This window comes from Choloepus didactylus, chromosome 4 (genome assembly GCF_015220235.1).
Source record: "Choloepus didactylus isolate mChoDid1 chromosome 4, mChoDid1.pri, whole genome shotgun sequence".
Lineage (NCBI taxonomy): Eukaryota > Metazoa > Chordata > Mammalia > Pilosa > Megalonychidae > Choloepus > Choloepus didactylus.
Window position 1 is genome coordinate 146,206,962 of NC_051310.1, and position 19,521 is coordinate 146,226,482.

The following is a 19,521-nucleotide window of genomic DNA, read 5'->3' on the forward strand; positions in this document are numbered from 1 at the left end:
GGGTTATTCAGGGCTGTCAGGAGTCAGTTTCCTTTTAGCCTAGAACACATGCTATGTTATGTGCTATGAGGTGAGAAAGACCTTCTGGGGCTTCTAAAGAGTTAAGAGAGAAGTTGTAGGAGGGCCACTGAGAATGGCATACATCTCTTAAGAGAGTTATTAAGGTCTCAAAAAAATAGAGTGCAAGGTGGCATGTTGAAAGTTCAGGTAAGAAGTGATGGGAAGAGGTAATGGGTGTGGGAACCTATAAATGCTCTGGCTGGTTCGAAATAGGCCTTTAGATTTTATGTTGAAGGAGAGAAGGATAAGGATGCCACAGGCATTACTTCTGATTTTCCCTAAATGTAGCTTTCTTTTTGAGTTTCTACTATATTTGGTACCCTTTTTTGGGTAGTTATTATATCATGCCTTGTTTTTCATAATTATTGCATATATGATATATCTTCCCTGTTTATAAATGTCTTGAAGGCAGGAACTGTGTTTTTTTCAACTTGGGATACTATGCATTGGTCAGCATGGTGCCTTGTCTATATAAGAGGTGCTCAAATATCTAAGTTATATATTACTCTAGAGATGTATTGAGGATTTTCACCATATCACAGTCAACGTTATGAGTATCCAAGTGTTCTGGTTTGCTAATGCTGCCATTTTACAAAACACCAGGAAGGATTGGCTTTTAGAAAGGGGGGTTATTTGGTTATAGAGTTACAGTTTTAAGGCCAGAAAGTGCCCAAGGTAAGGTATCAACAATCAGGTACCTTCACTGGTTGCTCCCAGGTTGTGTTTCAAAATGGCATTCTCCAAAATGTCAGCTTTCAATGGCTGTCTTGAATGTCTCTCAGTTGCAGCTTCTCTGAGTTCCTTCTGTTTGTCCGCTCCTTTATATGGCTCTAGTGATTTAATTAAGACCCACCCTGCATGGGTGGGGTAACACCTCCATGGAAATTAACCAATTGAAGGTCCTGCCCACAGTTGACTGAGCCACACCTCCATGGAAACACTCAATCAGTAGGTTCCAATCTAGTCAACACTAATATGTCTGCCCCCATAAGATTGCATTAGATAACATGGCATTTTGGGGTATGTAATACATCCAAACCGGCACACCAAGTATGAAATTTCTCTTAGGACTCAGTATTTGTAATAGTTTTGCCTTACCATAACTATTAGAGTGTTTTTATTGTGTGACCCCTATAAATCATGCAACTAATTTTAGTTTCCTCTTTATATTGATAGAAAGCCCAGAATCATGTGATTGTTTTTCAATTATTTCTGTCTTATTTTTTTTCTTATTATAATTATAATTGCTGTTATTTATGTAGCACTGTCTGCCAGGCTGTAGCACTACCAGCTTGCTGTTGTAAGCTATTTACATGTTATATTCTGATTTATTCTTACATCAACCCTGGCTTATTATTCCTTTTTGCAGATAAGTAAACTGAGATACAGAGAGGTAATAACTTGTCCAAAGTTACACACTCTAGCTGTGTACTTTTAATCACTACATTCTCAGCATTGTATTTGTGTTCATTAGTGCAGATATTACTATTTAAAAATACATATGTGGGGTATGCATAAACCAACAAGGCATGTATGAATTGATAGTAAGACAGAGGAGCATGCATGTAGCTTGATAAGGGGAGGGGAGGTTATTAAGTCAGGGATCAAAGTGGTCTATCTGTCTTTGATCTCATCGCATTTCAGAGTTCCCAGTGTAGTTTTAGATTACTCAAGTGGGGCCTAGGGACTGGTGCTAGTCCAGGAAGTGTTTATTACTAGTCCAAGAAGAGATTTGTATAGAAATTTAGAAACCTTTGTAGTAATTTGAAGGCATAATTTTATATCTGTTGAGTCAAATAATGAAATGTTGGTCCCATATTTTGTATTTTTTTGAATTTGCTTTTCTTGTAATTCAACTTTGCTGTATTTTATAAAAGTTTTAGTCTTCGAAGTTTGAAAAGTAAAAAGAACACACACATGCAAAACAGCAACAACAACAACAAAACAACTTAGTCCTAACAGACCGTTTGAGGACCACTGTTCTAGGTAACAACTTTGCAGATTTTTAAATGATGGTTTATTTGAAAAAGTAAAATCATTATCTGAATTAGAAATTGCATTCTAATCTAAACTTGTTTCTGAGGGTGAATTAATACATTTGCCTGTTTTTTCAGTTTCCTGGTTCTGTGAGAAAAGCCTCTAAATTGAGTTGATTTTCGGGGGTGAGGGTAGCGTTTTTCATTTTTCCTTACATTTAGTACTTTTCTGAAGATTGACAAATTTTAATTAAGTCTTTGATCCAAGGTAATAGCATGAGGAACTTGTCTATCATCCATAGTTACAATCTCCTTCCTTGACTTATCAAAATAGCTGATAAAGCAACTTGAATTTTTTTGATCTGTTTGAGTTAGATATTGTTCCCTGTAATAACAAAAAAATTAAAAAGATAGCTACAACAACAGCAAAGCATTGCTGATGATGCCAGCTTAGTTTTCTGTTTATGGAAAGCAAAAGTAGCTTCAGTGAGATAGTATTGGCAACACTAGTTCAGGTGTTTAATTTGCATTATATTTTTGAGGGGGTTGCGGGCTGGGGAGTCCGTTTCTATAATATGTTGTAAAAAGGTTCATGCAAAATTACTAATCCTAATAGGGTCTTTGAATGTCTATTCAGTTATATCCTCTTTAAGATAATCTCACTTTGGTAATTTCCTAAGGTATCTTTTGATAGGGAATCCTTTACTATTTTGGTGATGTTTAAAAGCATACTTATAAATAGAGAAATAGGTTAAGGACATGAACAGGCATTTCACAGACAAATTCAAATGGCCAAAAAAATGTCCAGCTTTACTAATTAAAAAGCGTAATTCTCACTTTGACAGTAATAAGAAATAATACTCAGTCTTGGAGAAACAAGGTATCCTTATGTGCTCCCAATGGCCGTGTAAATTGTTTCAGCCTTTCTGGAAGGTAATTTGGCAGTTACTTATCAGACACTAAAAATATACACTCTTTACCAAGCATTTCCATTTTGGGGAATTTATCCTAGGGAAATAAAGATGTACTTGAAGTTGTAGAAATAATTGGCAAACTAAATTTTGATGTAGCCATACGGTGGAATTCTGTGTCATCAAAATGAAGTTGCAGAAATACATCTGTACATATTGTGAGGAAAAGGAAATAGATTACCAAGTACTCTCTATGGTATAATTACATTTTTGTAAAATCCATTCATACAAATTATGCATAGAAAAATATCTGAAGGATGTATTTTAGGTCTATATGTGGAAATTAATAATGGTGTTTGTATGATTTTTGCATATTTGAATGTTTTGCTTTTTTTTCTGTAATGAGCTTGTATTGCTTTTGACATTTCTTTGAGAGAAGGATGAATATGGGATTTGGGTCCTGTATGGGGAGAAAGACTCTGGTTTTAGTACTTGGCAAAGAATAGTTTCAGTTTATCATTCTTTGTATTTTACATGTTGAATATTTGGCCTCCATTTAAAATGCACAGAATGGTATATAGATGGAGAGGAAATCTGATGATGAGCAGGATGCTGGCCATTCCTCAGGTCCTTTATAAAGGTTAAGGAGTGGACAGTTTTTCTTTCAGAACTGATTCTTGAAAGCTGTGTTTGAGGTTTGTTTTTTGTTTTTTGTTTTTCTTTCTGTAGCAAATGCCTATCATTTTCTAAACAAGAAAGCCAATGTCCCAGTTAGGTGTGCAGAGTTATTTTCATTCACTTGCAGTCCTGTTGTGTTAATACTGAATAAGCAGAGACAGCCTGGCTGGTGGTGAAAGATGGTAAGCCAGCCTCAGGGCTTTTTCTGGTCAGTCCTAAACCTCTGATTGCCACGTTTTCCTAATTTCCCATTTCCAGGGCATCACTAGAGTGACCTTGCTTGCTGAATATGATGCTCTGACTCTCCAAGATTTTCACATGCATTTGGAAGTGGGCAGCCAGGCGATTGTTTACAGGACTCCAAGTGAACTGTGCACTCACTGCAAGTTTGATAAACACACATTTCCTCCTTTTATCAGCAAGATTGCAGAATGTAAAGTATGAGTTTCCAGTTTTACTTATTCCCCTCAACCCTTTTCCTGTTTAAAAACTTAGACATACTAATTGGTTGCTGATCTGTCCCTGCTTTTTATTCTCCTTACTGGTAGTTGACGGCTTATTCCAATACTTACCTAGGCAAGGTTTGGCAAACCTTCAAAAATAAACTTCCATGTATTCAACTTAAAGGAGATTCATCCCAAGGATTGTAATGTGAACACTAATTAACAGTAATGACTGCTAATCACTTTGCTTTCTATATTCCTTTAGGAGCACTGCTATTATCCAATGTAGTTAAGTAAAATGCTTATATATGAATCAACAGTGCAGCATTCCTTTTAGCAGCTATTGCTCACAATCAAGCTTTGCATAAATTAGAGTTAACTAAAATTGATTTTAATATGCTATGTTTCTTTCTAATAGTAAACTAAAATATCCAGTTAAGTATCCTGAATATTAAAAAGATATTACCTGACTTTTTTTTTTTGCAATCATCCTTATGGTAGATGAAAAATAGTATTACAAATAAATTTTCTCAGAGTTCGTGACACTTTCTCTAAGATTTCCTTAAAATTGCATGGAACCTACTCTTCATAGTCACAGCAGCATTTTGATTCTGTTGTAAACATTTTACAAGATCAATGAAAAACAATAAGCTTGTGTTTAATTTTCTGAATTTGTGCATTTACTTCCTCGCAGATCTTACAGATTCTTTGAATTATCTAGTCTGTTTATATATACAAACTGGCTCATAGGATTGTGCTTTTAACATTCATTAAAAAGTGTTATTTTATTATGTTTAATGTATTATTAGACCATTATAAAAGTTTTCTGTTATTTACATGCATTCATCATACCTACAAACTGCTTTGCCCCAGGAGGAGACTAAGCAAAACTCATAAATTACTAATTTAAGGGAACAATACTGAAGTAGCATTTTGGTTAAGTGAATAAGTTAAAGGCTTAGAGTTAGTGGTAGCCACTTTAACAATACTTTACTTTTGACTTTTATTGGCTGGAAATAACTTGTTAAACTGGTACTTTTGTAATAAAATGAAATCTACGTACCATCTGAAGCCCCTTCCCCTCTTTTTGATTTATGAGTGGGTTGACATATTATTGAAGAATTTTTAACACTTTCACAGTTCTGCACTTTGATTTCAGAGAAGGTGCTAATCTCTTTGGAAGTTTGAGAGTGACAAAATGAGTTGTATATGGTTTTCCTAGAGAATTTGGGATTCTTTATTATTAGAGGCCTTAGATTTATGATGGTACCTGAATTGTTGATTTACCTAACCTGGTGTGTTGGTGTGATTTGATGTGCATTAACAGAGAATCCTCGTTTCTAATTTTATACATTATCTCTAGTTTGCTGGATAATGGTGTTATAATTCTTATAGGTAATATTAGTGTTTCTTCAGGGTTTCAGCAACTCAGGACATCATTATTATTGTTATTATCTTACTTTTTAAAAGTTTTTATTGTGGTATCATATATATACAACATAAAAGTTCCAATTTCAGCCACTTTCAAATATACAATTCAGTGGTATTCACAATATTGTGCTGCCATCACCACCATCTATTACCAAAATTTTCCATCACCCCTAACATGAAGTCGTAACCAATTAAGGAGACTTTATTTTTAAATTACCAAAATCAAATAATTTAATTTCCCTTTTCACTTTTGTATTATTTGTAGTGCTGAAATTTAAATTTTTGGTGAATAAACAAGTGGAAAAAATTAAGTGGTATTGAAATAAGCTTTATATTTTATATACTAGGTTTATTGGATACATTGCAAACACATGTAGTTTTAAAAAGCTTTGGTACTGTACTTAATTGAATTTAGTTTCAAAGAATTGTAACAGGAATGATGTGAAAGAACATAAAAATATGGAAGCTTAATTGAATGTTCACCATATATAATTATAACATTTGTGAGTATTGCCATATGTAACTGGCACTATATTGCACAATAGTACAAAATGTACTTTTATGAGGAAAAACTTACTTGTCCTATTTTGCTGTGAATTTGAGTTTTTACATGTAATAAAATTACATTTAAAAAAGGTGAGAATTTTAATTTTGAGCCTTGTTTTTTTGGCAGTGTTTTTACTTTCGTATGAGAGTGATTGATTTGTAGCTGTCATTTTACCCAAAGAGGGGACAAATGGAATTGGCCTTTTAGACAAAAGTATGCAAACAGACTGCATTCTTTCTGTTGATAGAATTATGGAAGGATTGCATGAGGTGCCACATTCATTTTCCTATTGATTGTAACAGGATTCTGCAGTGGGGTGCTGTTTCCAATGGATAAGGAGGTGCTATGATTAGTTACCTTTTTCATTAAAGCACTACAAAGGGAAATGCAAAGTGTGTGCAGTGCAGTGTTCTCAATTTGACAGTTGTTTTTGTCAAGTTTTTTTGCCCCTTTGACGCCTGGTCTATTTTAGAAAAGCATACATTTTGTTTTTTTCCCCTTATATTAGACTTCGTAGATTTCCATGCTTTGACCCTTTAAAGAAATTGTACGTTATCGACAGTTTTCTTTTCCTAGGCTTCTATTGTAAAGCTTCAAAGCTGATACAACAGTGCCCTCTATAGTCTTTTAGTGAGCAGTAGATAAATGCAGATGATTTGGAATATTCAGGTAAGAAGCCAGCCGGATATTTAACTTTATTTTTTTACTCAGACAGGAGATCCCTTTCTCTTCAGTAGACATTCTTGGTTTTCACTAGTGGCTTTACTTTAAAGAAAGGGAACAAAAGACCATTCTGAGTTCTCATTTAGAATTATTGGCTACCTCTTGTTACCCAGTGGCAAACCTCAAGTGTTATCAGACATTCATCAGAGTAATTTGAGATAGAAGGAATCTTACAAGCTGTACTGTCTCTTCATGAAATATCTTTTTGAAGTTGAGCTCCAGTAGGAGTATTTTTTCAAATAATATGGTCCCTTGGTACTTGTTTCTTCATTTAATTAGAGCCTGAGTGAGCTGCCTAGAATTAACTTTTACTTGTTCCTGAATTGAGTAACTGAGGCTTTATACATGACATTATTTAAATTCAAACCTAGGGAGTTACACAATGACTGAAGTATTTGTCATTCATTAGCACTGATTTACATTTTAGATTTTTTCATTTTAGATTTTCCCTTTTGATTACCTATTTGATTATGTAGGTTGATAGTTAAGTTTTCTCACTGTGAAATACAACTAAATGTGAAATTATTAAGTTATAATAAGAGCAGGCATCATATTTAGATATGATTAGAAGAGAAAAATTCCATGGACCAAGTTTATTTGACTTCTAAAAAATGTTTTAGTAAAAAGAGCATAGACCCAAATCCTACTTTCTCTGTGTATTAACTATGTAATATTGAAAATATCTCATAACCCCTGAGTTTGCTTTTTCATCTGTAAAATGGGAGTAAAAACAGCTTATCTTTTGAGATTTTTGTAAAGATTAGAGATATTGTATATAAGTTGCCGAGGTCTTTATAGGTGCTCAAATGGTAACTGTTATTCTGAATATCACAATGTGAAGGTAAATGGCTTTGTTTTGTATTGGGGAAGATTTAATATAAATCTGGATCACATTTAGTGTACTTTAGATAAAAAAAAAATTATAGCTTCTGGTGATTTATGTGAATCTGAAAGCTGCTGTGGCATCCTTTGGTAATGTATACTAACAAAATGGAGGTACATTACTTTCAGCTCTCTACCGACCTTATCCCTAAACTTTTTAAATAGGCCAAATTTAGAAACTTTATTTTAGTAGACATTTAACCCACAAAACAAACCAATATTTGGCAACATGTGAGAACTGGGGTGGGGGGGGCTCTTTTCCCCTCTCTCTTAGTGTATCTGAAATTTGAATCCTTTAGTGAAGGTATTCACTGCATCTGAATCCGTTAGTATACTCAGGAATTTTTTTTCATTTACCTGTGTTTATAGTGGTAGTCTAGAGTCCTTATTCATATTGTTCTGTATTAGTAGCTTTTATTTTCTCCACCCATCTACAAAGAATAGGATATGTAAAAATAGATGTAAGTGGAGCATTTCTGGTTGAAGTGGAGATGGGCCTACTTCCAAAGAACAAAAATTTGGAAGTCACTTGGTACTGCACTATGTGTGTGTGTGTGTACACATGTATGTCCACACATGCACTATATTTTTGCCTGCAGGGACCTTGTCTTACTTTGTTGTGAATGCATAGCACATAATTCTGTACCTGTCACCTAAAAAAATGCCCAATGTATGCTAAAAACAGAATTTTTTGAACATCGATCAAAAAATTGCCATTTTATTGATATGTAAAATTTGAGATACATATGTATTAAAATGCACAATTTAATATGGTGCTGTAATTGTTTCTTTGTGAAACAATTGTTTCACAAGAGAAAGTGATTGTTTCTCTGTGAACCGTTTAAAACAAGCACACTTCTAATATAATTCATCAATTTATTTTTTAAATATAAGATAGAAATTGTTTTAGCTACAAATAATAATGAGAAATGAATGAAAATTTTTTAGAAATGTTTCTTTAAATGATTAAAAGCTGTTGTATTTCCACAGTGATGAATTTAGCTCAAAATTCAGATATTTCAAATGACCCAATGACAAAAATAGTTTTGCCCAAAAAAACTTCTGTTTTGAATTTTCTCGGCTTTCAGTAAAACATTATTTCTCTTGTAAAGTTCTGATGTGGTTTTTATATTGATTTTGAGGAATCTTGAATTTCATATTATGATAACCCACATATTCTTGTAGTATATCACTTGGATTAAAATTGAGAGCTGCAAGTATCTTTATTTTCTAGTCATTATAAAGAAGGAACTAATGTATTAAGACTATAAAATGAAAATGAACTAGCTTTAAATAAACAAAATATAGTAGTTCTTTTTAAAACAATGACTGATTACACTAAGAACCATGTTTAAAATTAAATTCTGGCTTACAAAACTGACAAGATGCTGTCTACCAAAAAAAATGAATAAGGTATTTTTTCTTTGCAATGAAAGTACCAAATTAGGAATCTGCTTAATTAAAATAGTGATAAATGTAGATTACATTACTGAAGACAGTGAATTACAGCTGCTCTGTCTAGTGAGAGCCTGCATAATTTACCAAGACTGTACAAAGAAGCAACGGAGCAGCCACTGCAGACTGTTAGAGGAAATGTCCTGTTTATTCTGTATACATTTCTTTTTTTAATTAAAATGTCAATGATAATTTTATAGCAGTCCTCCAAAACAAAAATCCTTCTTTAAATTTTTTCAAGGTGGTAGAATATGAGATGAGATCATTACTATTGTTGAATGAAACAGATTAAACCTGAGTAAAAAATGATATTTTATTATTTTTTTATTAATTCAATTTTCTTTGTAATGAGTTGATATTTACGAATGTAATAATATGTGTATACACGTGTATATGTATATATACGCATACACACATGAGTCTTGGATGAGCGAAATGTGGCAAAATCTTTGGCTACACATTTTATTTAAAAATCTTTTGGAGCCACGAGCAAGACTTGGGTGAATCCAGAATTAATATCACTTACAAATAAAGATGTAGGTATGTATTCTGTGGAATTCTCAAGGTGGAGCAGGAGCATCATAGAGATATATCAGAATCAGCTTGGTGGCATTTCATCTTCTACCCCATCACTGGATGTGTAATGAAGGATTTGTGTTGCCCGTGTTGAGTGTCTGGAGGCCAAAAAAATGGTTGAGAATCCCTGTTACACTGTATATTTTTATCCTTTAATGATAACTGTTGATGTCTTCATAATTAAATATATTTTAGAAAATCAGTACTGTGTGTAACGAGAAGTGTTGGTTTATTTTTTTTTTTTTTTTTTTTTTTTTTTTGCTTTGTTTTTGCCCCTGCGGGATATGTGGAGGCCTCTGGAGTCAGGCTTGCCTGTGTTCTAGGCTCCATCATACTGCTAGCTCTATGAACTTGGTTTAGTCAACTTCTGTATGACTTGGCTTTCACATTTGTAAAGTGGAGCTAATAATGGTAACTAAATCATAGGGTTTTTCTCAACATTTAAAATGGGATAATCCATGTAAAATAGATCATATAGGTCATATATAGTTGGTAAATATTAACTGTTGTTATTATTATTTGTCACTGGAAATAATACTTTCTGTTGTATTAGGATGATAGAACATTGTTCATACCTAACTAACTTGTAAGGTAATTGTTTTCTGTCACTGTTTATCTTTTGGGTTCTTAGAGGAGTTAGCCATGCCCATCTGTTTCTTCCCGTATAGTGTTGTGGAAATGCTGCTGCTCCCTATTTTGTCTTTAATTGTTTTTTTTTCAAGTGCTTCATCTATCAGCTGCTTTGACATTGCTAAACATTATCTGAAATATTCAAACTTCTTATTAATTAGGGAAGCTTTGCAGGCAGAAAATGGGCACATCACCAAGAGTTTTAGAAGTTTATGTGACAAAACTCTATGAGGAGAACTTCCTCATATAGGAACTAGATAAGGAAGATGATTTTATTTTATGTAATTTCTTTTCTTTGAGCTGCAATACAATGATAAAAACAAGAGGTACAAAGATAAGAAGTCACATGCTATATAACTATCATTTAAATTGTTTACACACGCTGTATGAATTGTAGAATGTTAACATAGACTTTTTTTTTATATTGGTGCATTCTAAGAATTTTTTTGGTGTTAGAAATATAGATAATAAAGGCACAGTGCCTGTCTCAATGACTTAGCATGTTGAATGTTAAGGGTTTATTAGTCAAAATTATTTGTGATGAGTTTTGCTCTTTTTTAAATATTTCATATTCCTTAGTTTACCTCTTTCTCCAAGACTTGGTATCCATCATTACCTTGTCTGTCCAGTGTTACTGAGTTTCTCCTAAGAATGCTGTGGTTCTTAAGGCTCAGTAATGCTCCACCTGTGCCTGCTTGAAAACTATGCTTATGATTCTTGATTTAGTGTATAATTTTAATACTTGAAATTATTTATCAGTTAATTCTTAGTTGATTTAGTCTTAGAATCTATAGTTTTCTTCCAGATTAATTAAGCTTCCCTCTCTTGATCCCCTCCTGCCCCCCAATAGATTAGAGATAATGACATATTAACATAGTTTTCTCACTACTTCTACCACAGTACTGCTACAAGGTGTTTGCCAAAGTGAAGTATGAATTGATACTGAAATTAAAGCAAACTTCCAACTCAAGGTCACGGACTAGACTCCATTTACTTTTCTATTTTACATTAGTTGCTTTGGAAAGGCAGACATACATTGCTCCTTATTTTGGAAGCATTATCACATTTATTTCAGACATTCTTTAGGACTACCATGGACTAGATTCTATCAAAGACTAAATAATATTCTATAAACTTTACTTTTGTGTTATCATCAAGGAACCCATTTTCAGTTGGAGTTCTTGAGCATTTATACTTGTACAGAAACTTTGACTTTAGCTTTGAGTGACTTGATTTCTCCTTCATGCTATTGTGCATATTTTTTTTCCCAAACTATATAGCTGCTGTATAATAGGTAAAAAATTAGTCTGTGAAGATTTTACATAGTAATATGTTGATGCTTATGTTGATGCTTTCTGCATTCTGGTTAATTGATAATTACTGAGTGCCTACTACATGTAAAATCACTGTTATTCACTGAATTCCCTGCTTTTTATAATGGTTTAGTGTGACTATGAAGTTTCCTACTCGTTACCCCATGTTTTTATTGACTTGGAATCAATTAGTCAAACAATTTGCAAAATACATGCTAAGGAAATGATAATGAAGCATTTTACAAACAAGAAAAAGATTTTTGTAAAATGTGAAGGGAAAAGGTAGTAAGTTGCAACTTACTGATACTAATTAATATAGTAGCTAAAATATTGTTTTATAAAAGATATAGTTTGTGACTTATATACATATTTTAGTGTATAATGTCCTTTATCTGGATAGTTTAAAGATGTGTTTTAACTGTATTTGGCAAAAGAAAAAAGCAGGTTTCCAGCTATCAACTTGAGAAAGCAAAATTAGCATCTATAAATTTTGTTTTGATATGATTTGGTAGTAACTAGCTTCTTTCCTGATAGTCACCCCAAGACCTGGAATTAGCCTCCTGAAACTAAATGTTATAATTTACTTTCTTAAATTATTTACTGCAATTATTTGATGCTTTTGCATAAATAACATTGGCATTAGATGTTTTCCCCATTGATTTCTTTGTCTAGTTACTAGATTCTTGAAGCTCTGACTCTTTCTGCATTTTTTAATTTTATTTTTTATTGTTTTTATGCTTAAACATCTGCGTTTTTCATCTGTTTTCTACCTCAGGAAGTCTGAAGAAAGCATCTTTCTTCTGAGACTAGGTTCTTGGTACTTCTCTTGCTGATGCACACTATTTCATTATTCAGTGGAATGGTTTAATTGTAACCATGCAGCATTCTCTCCTTGCTTTTCTTGCCTTATTTTTTAACAATTTCTTTTATACTTAGAAAAATTGTGCTTTTTAAATTAGAGAGAATACATAAACTTATAAAAAGTATGACGATTTTACTCAAAATTCTACCAGAGTTAACATTTTGACATATTTCCTTATACTCATTTATCACATGCACACATACACACACATATGTATATACATTTATATGAGCTCATTTGTGTATACAACTTTGCATATTGATTTTTTAAACTTTAAAATATTGGAGGCATTTTTTTCCATATATGAAAATCTTTTCATGAACATTTCATTTAATGACTACTTAATATTCCTTCATGTAGCTGTGTAATAATTTCCTTAATGATTCCTAATTTTGCAAATTAGGTTGAGTCTAATTTTTACCATAAATAATAGCACTTTGATATGGGTAATAAATTATTGTCTGTATTTGAAAATATATTTCCTTAGGGTAGATTTGCAGATGTAGAATTATTGGCTTGAAGGATATGATTATTTTTAAGGCCATTGATACTTTATTACCCAGTTGATTTCCATAAATAATATACTTGCTTATGCTTTTATTTATATTTTGAAATTTTAATCTTTGTTTAATATATCTGAAACTTCAACTTGCAATTCTGTTTTTATAGTTTTTGGTATTTGGTAACTATAAGCTTGGAGTAACATTCTGCCCATTTTTGATTGCATTTTATTCTTGGAACAAAACCAAAAGTTATGTATTAAGAGCAACTCAGTCATGTAATGCAAGGCATAGGGTCACTTTTCCCTTTTATTGTGAGAAGTCAGTTTCCACCAATTTAAGATGATTACATTGGATAGATGACTAGCTTGCAAAATGGGCTGAATTTTGACATACTGTTTACTAATATTGTGCCCTGTGGATGAATACAGGTACTGATATAGACACACGTGTTATTTTTGAAACAATTACAGATGCAATGTTAATTATGATTCTTTTTTCCCAATAGGTTCTATTTTTAATTTAGTTAGTAGACTAGGTATTATAGTATAAGTTAATTTGTAAGAATAAACAATGTTTATTTTATGATTATTATTGAATGATTATTTAGACTTTGAAAAAAGAATATTAGATCACCTTAGTATTTTAACTACCTTTTGCTGTTAATCTCTTTACTTTCTCAGAACTAATTCTTTTCCATGTTTACTTATATCTTTAATGCAATTTAGGGAATACATGGCTTCTGTGACACATCTTTTTATTTTTTTAATATTTATATCTTGGTAGTTTGTTGTTAGTTATATGAAAAAAGTTGCTACCGCACTGACTTGGACATGTGTGTCTAAGTGTGAGTGTGTGGGAGTGTTGTTGAGGGGTTATGTTTCTGTTCTTTTCTAAGCTGCTGTGTTCTTGTTTGGTTCTTCTACTTTTTATCTATGAACACATTTACAGATACACACCATGCACACTTTCATGGTTCCATTCTCCCCCATTCTTTTCTCTCACATGCTTGTTCTGTCTTTCTCTCTTTTTTTCCTCTCATCTCCCACATATATGCATACATGTACATACACACATATGCAGATGAATTTTCAAGTGTTAAAAACAGAGATTACAGGATCTAGATCTAATGTAATAAAGTTTTAAAATTTTGAATTTGCTTAAATTTTCTCCCTGTTTCCTCTTTCCTCTTTCATTATTCAAGTAATGGAAATCAGTAATATTTAGGTGTTTTTATGAGTAGCTGGTGTTCTGTCCTTCACTGTTTTACGTATCTGAATGAAGAATATGTAATGGAACCTGATAAACTTAAGCCAGAGCTTCTCAAACTTTAATAGACAGACAAATTATTTGGAGATCTTGTTTATTAATCCAGGTTCTGATTCAGTGAGTCTGGGTGGAGCCTCCGGTTTTTCTAACAAATACTCTGGTGATGCCAATGCTCCTGGTTTGAGGCCATACTTTGAGTAGTGAGGTCTTAGATGCTGGTTCTTTGTTAAATGAGAGTGTTATTTACTTAGAACATGAAGTTTTGGGTTTGAGCATCAGCTGCAAGTGACTAATTAGTATTCACAAGGATTTAGGTGGTGCATTTTCTTTTAAAATCTAATTTGTTGCATTTCCTCAGTTGCTCTCTGAGTTAGAAAGTTTTAAAGCATGGTGATATAAAAGACCTGTGAGTCTTGGATCTTCTGTGATGGCTTCCCCCACAGCTTCTCTAATTTAGTTTGCTACTTAGCATAGACTAATGATAGTATGTATCAAGGTTTATTTCTGGTGATTAGGTTTTATGGTATATTATCTCCCATTGATGATTAAATAACTTTTCTGCTTGTATTTGTGGGGTGAGAGTTGGGTAGTGGTGGTGGGGCAGTGCAGGGAATGGGAGCAGGGATGGAGGCCCCAGGCAAATCGTAGAACGAGCTCACTACAGAGAAATACTTTTACTATTTCTGTTTCACATCTCTATATGATTATCACTATGAGAATCATGGACAATTGGATTGAAATGAATTACCCGTTGAAAGTGAGAAAATTACCTGAAGCATATGCAGGGGTTCTTATTCCCATTATGCTTTTAAATAAAATGTCTTTTAAATAAAGAGAACTACAGTTTCCTGTAAAAAAAAAGGGGGGGGGGGGCAGACTTTCATCAGTAAGGCCGTGCATCACAGCCTGCATAGTGATTCGAAAATGGAATGGTTTCAGGAGGGAGATGACATAGATGAGTTCTGTAGGTTGGACCATTATTTGCAGTCCAGTAGTCATATGTGACCACCATCAAAACATTTGTATTTTGAAAGGCTGTATACTTGTTTACAAATAGATGTCGTGCGTTACAACATTATTGAGGAAGAGGGATCAGATTACCTAATGTGATTGGTTCTTAAGGTGGCAGAAACCGCATACTCTGTTATAAACTCGCAGAAATATGGGAAGCCTTTCCCTCACTAATAAGCACTATGCTTGAAAATTAATTGTATTTTAATTTTTGAAAGAAAATATAATCCAACATGTATCTTGATTTTTCAAACCTTTCAAACATTGTTTTAGGACTAGATGTAGCATTCAAGTTATATTTCCAATCTTATTTGTCTACGTACTTTCAATGAGTATAGATTGCCCTTTCTTTAGTCAGCATACATTTAAAAAGCTTATGTTTTTCCATAATACAGTAGAATTATTTGTGGTAATGTTACAAGTCTCTAAACTGCATGAACATTATCCTGCTGTTTTATTGTTTTATAATGTAAAAGTAAATGCAAGCATTAAGAAATGTGCAGTGCTGCCAGGCTCCTTCAGGATTTAAGAAAATTGCCCTAAATATTGAAGAACTGAAAATAATCCTTCAGGTCGCAAAGAGCAGTTGTTATAATACTGCCTAGTGTTTTGCTTTCTTTTTTCTGTAACCATGTGGTGATTTGAGTCAATGCTGAAGAAACTCAGATTTTATTTGATTTCAACAAACTGCTATTGCCTTGTAAGAATTACATATAAAATGACATGGATACAAACAAGAGGAAAGAACAGGACTCATTCTTAACTCTGCATAAGCCTAAACCATGAATCCGTTGTAATAGTAAAAATCGTGCAGCCCAGTTTCTTTATCCAATTTGTTAATTTGATATAACAGGCACAGAGAGTATGTGTTAATCATCAGACTAAAATTATGTTCTGCTGCAAGCGCTTCATAAAAATGAAGCAAATATATAAACAAAATTGTAAAGCCAAAGTGTTCCCCCAAAGTTCTCACGTGGCATTTTGGCTTTTAAAAATCTAAAGTAGTATTCCTTATGCCTTTAGCCTTTTGTCCTATCTGTTTAAAAATATTTCCATTTAAATGCAGATTTTGATTTTCCACCTGGGACTAGGTAGAAGCCATTCTATTACACTACTAAAAGAATAATCCACTTTAACACAACATTTCTCCCTAAAGGGATGGTCTTTTCTAGTCACAAGGTATTATTTTTCTCAGAATGATATTAACATTCATGATGTAGCGATTTTATCTTGATTTGAAAGATGTTTTGTTCTGGCAGTAAAAGGGATTAGGAGACTGTCTTTTGTATCCTGTTGCTGTGAAAATAGCCTTACCTTGCTCAAGATTAGGTATTAGTAATTTTCAAAGTGTTTTGAGGTGGCAGTATGATTTATATTTTTATAATATAAAAATCTTTAAGCCTAGTGAAATGGAAATTGCCAGATTCATTAAATTGAATTCTTTAACATTGAATTGTACAAATGTTTTTTGAATAGATTGAGTAGCATGTTTGAAAATTTTCTGCACAAGTTTTAACATCTTTTTGCTTTCATTTTTTTATGCTGCATAAAGAAGCCTTTTGGGTGCGTAGGAAAAGAGTTACAGCAACTAGTGTTGCCATTCAGTGGAATAGATGTGTTGATTTTGCCTCAGCCTCTAAATTTATTAAAACTTTAAGATAAAGAGGGATTACCTTAATTAAATGGAATGTCTCAGGCAGAAGAAGGGAGGCTCTGAAGGCTTCTCTGCTATTTGTTGGGCAAAGTCTTGGCGTGTAAAATATAGCTACCCAAGGCTTAAAGCACGTTGGGACCCTGTGTGGGACGCCAGCGCCATGCCCCTAGGCACACTGTCATTCAGCCAGCAGATTAATTAACCAGAGGCTGCACAGTCCTCCCGCAGAGCCTCATGCTTTCAGTAGCCCAGTCTTGAGGTAGAAAATACAAGTTTTTAAAACCTTGAACATCCAAAAAAGTTTTTTTTTCCTTAACAAAATCAGAGTGCGTAGTTAAACTTTTTTTGGAAGTAGTTTTGTACATGTGCACACACACATACACACACATTTCTTCTTTTTGAATGAATAATTTTAATGGATTAGAAACTTTAAAGCCAACCAAAGTATGACACTTTAACCCCCAAAGATGATTTTTCTAGTTTCATTTAACGCCCTTAAGATGTTAATCCTTATTTCATTGTTCCTAGAAATATTAACAAACACCATTGAAATTCAAAATAAGATTGTATCTATGAACTTACGTTTCAGGAGAGTCAATTTTAAAAAATACATTTATGTATCTGACTGATCGCAAACTCTGCTCATTCAAATTTTCATTCAGATTATATATTTTTATCTTTAGGAAGGAGATTTCCATCCTCCATACCCAGAAAGTATTTTGAGGTTTTAAATAAGCAGTTAAAAAAAATTCCTTTTAACATCTTCCCTGTATATTCATTTTTAAAAATGAATACATTGGATTTGTTTTATGTTTAAAATTTAATGTATTTTATAGTTGTATTCGGTGTCAATAATAGTTTATGGATAAAATATTAATAAATCTCATTATTTTCAAAATATAGATCAAGATCTCTATCCATAAGATAGAATTTTATTTGTACCTTAAAATTATGAAAGAATGTGGGGATAACTAAAAGCAAAAAATGTATGTTTTCATTTTTATTTTGTAGCAGTATAGAATACCACTCCCCACCTCTACTCCCATCTTTTTCTCTGACACTGTCAATTTTTTAGTTTTCTCATTGGAATTTATTTTGTTGTAGTAAATAAAAGACAAGTCATTATTAAACAGATTTTGCTATTAATTCAATGTATGATTACCCTTTGCCATAGGTACTTCTAAGGGCTTTTATCCAAAATAAAATTCATTAAAAATGCAATTAAAAAATCTATTGTTAATGACTGCTTGAGTGACTGGCTCATAATTGGCTCATTACAATAAAAAAGCAACTGTTTAAAAATCTTGACAATGAGATACATTACAGAGAGAACACTTTATTGTGAGGCCCTATGTGATTACAGGATCCTGAAGGTGAAGCAGAGAAGCATATAAATCTGAGACTCTAGAACAACTTTCTCTTTTACAGCAATACAGTGAGCTCAGGTCATGGCCTAGCATGGGCTGTAGAAGTACGAGCCCCTCTTACTTACAGTGTCCCTCACTGAAGATTAAATTTAGGTAGTATTCCACTTAAATGCTGGCACTCAGACTGCTCTTTGTTTCCCGTCCCGAGAAATCTTTTCAGTTGACTTGGATTACAAAGTTGTAATCAGGAAATCTTTAGTTCTGTTGGGGCTAAACTAACAAAGACAATATTGTCATACAAGCCATCATTACCTGCGCTCTTGTTAATGCTGAAAAGCATGTAAATAGCTCTTTTACAAGTTCCAGAAAGTTTTTTTTTTTTAACATTCCTAGATATTTGTTTTTGTTCTAGTATTTTGTGACTTAATATTTTTATTGAATTAATTTTTAATTAATTAGTTTTCATTCATTTTACTTGTTTAGTCATGGGTTCGAAGTAAGAAAAATATAAACTTTTCGATGCAGGAAGAAAAGTAAACTGCAAAGGAAAAATGTTTTCCATAACAAATTAAAGTTTTATTTATCTTTTTGCCTCTTGGATTTGCCAGTGATTTGACATACTGTGGTTCTAATGTAATGAACTTTGTGATGTCAAAAGTCAGCTGTTCTGTTTAGAGTGTAAAAATTTGAAAATACTGACAAATATAAATATGAGTGGTGATTAAATCTTGCTTACAGTACAACCTATAAGACAAAGATCCTAATTTCAACAGTAGTTTAAGGAGCCTCTTTAATGAATTCTGTATTTCCAGAATGTTTTTCCTGTTGGAGGTTAGACAAATAGTAAAAGTTACAAAGACTGATGACTCCTGCTTTTGTTTAGTCTACGACAGCAATATTAATCTTGCTTTTATGTTTGGTGACTGACTTAGGCGTGATATTTCATTACATGTATTAAAAGTTGAGTTATTTTGAATCCTGAACTTTAGACCAGCCCATGTGTGAATCTTGGAGTTTAAGGAATGCAATGGCTTTATTATCTGAATTAATGAAAGCCACAGACATTATTAAATGCAATCAGAAAATATTTATATTAGGAAAAGAACCTCAATGAGATATTTTATTGAACAGTTTTTAAAGAAATAAGACAAATTTAACTGACCTAATTGTAGTTTAAGTAACCAAATTGTTTGAATATTTGATCAGTCTCTGCTCTTTGCTGTTTTGCATTTC

At 32.8% G+C, this 19,521-nt stretch overlaps 1 protein-coding gene across 6 annotated transcripts in view; it reads left to right on the forward strand.

The window, feature by feature from the left end:
- Nucleotides 1–19,521, forward strand: part of DPH6 (diphthamine biosynthesis 6) — a 228,052-nt gene that overhangs the window by 31,570 nt on the left and 176,961 nt on the right. For 4 of the 6 annotated variants that reach the window (XR_005216488.1, XR_005216489.1, XM_037834360.1 and 1 more), the window contains exon 4: nucleotides 3,884–4,063. The exons of 1 other annotated variant lie outside the window; for it this stretch is intronic. Coding sequence is in view for 3 of the 5 variants with exons in the window: in XM_037834360.1 (XP_037690288.1) it covers nucleotides 3,884–4,063 (180 nt within the window). In the remaining 2 variants the exon portion in view is untranslated. Of the gene's footprint in view, nucleotides 1–3,883; nucleotides 4,422–19,521 lie in introns of those variants that run through there. One more of the 6 variants, XM_037834362.1, reaches the window with a different exon arrangement.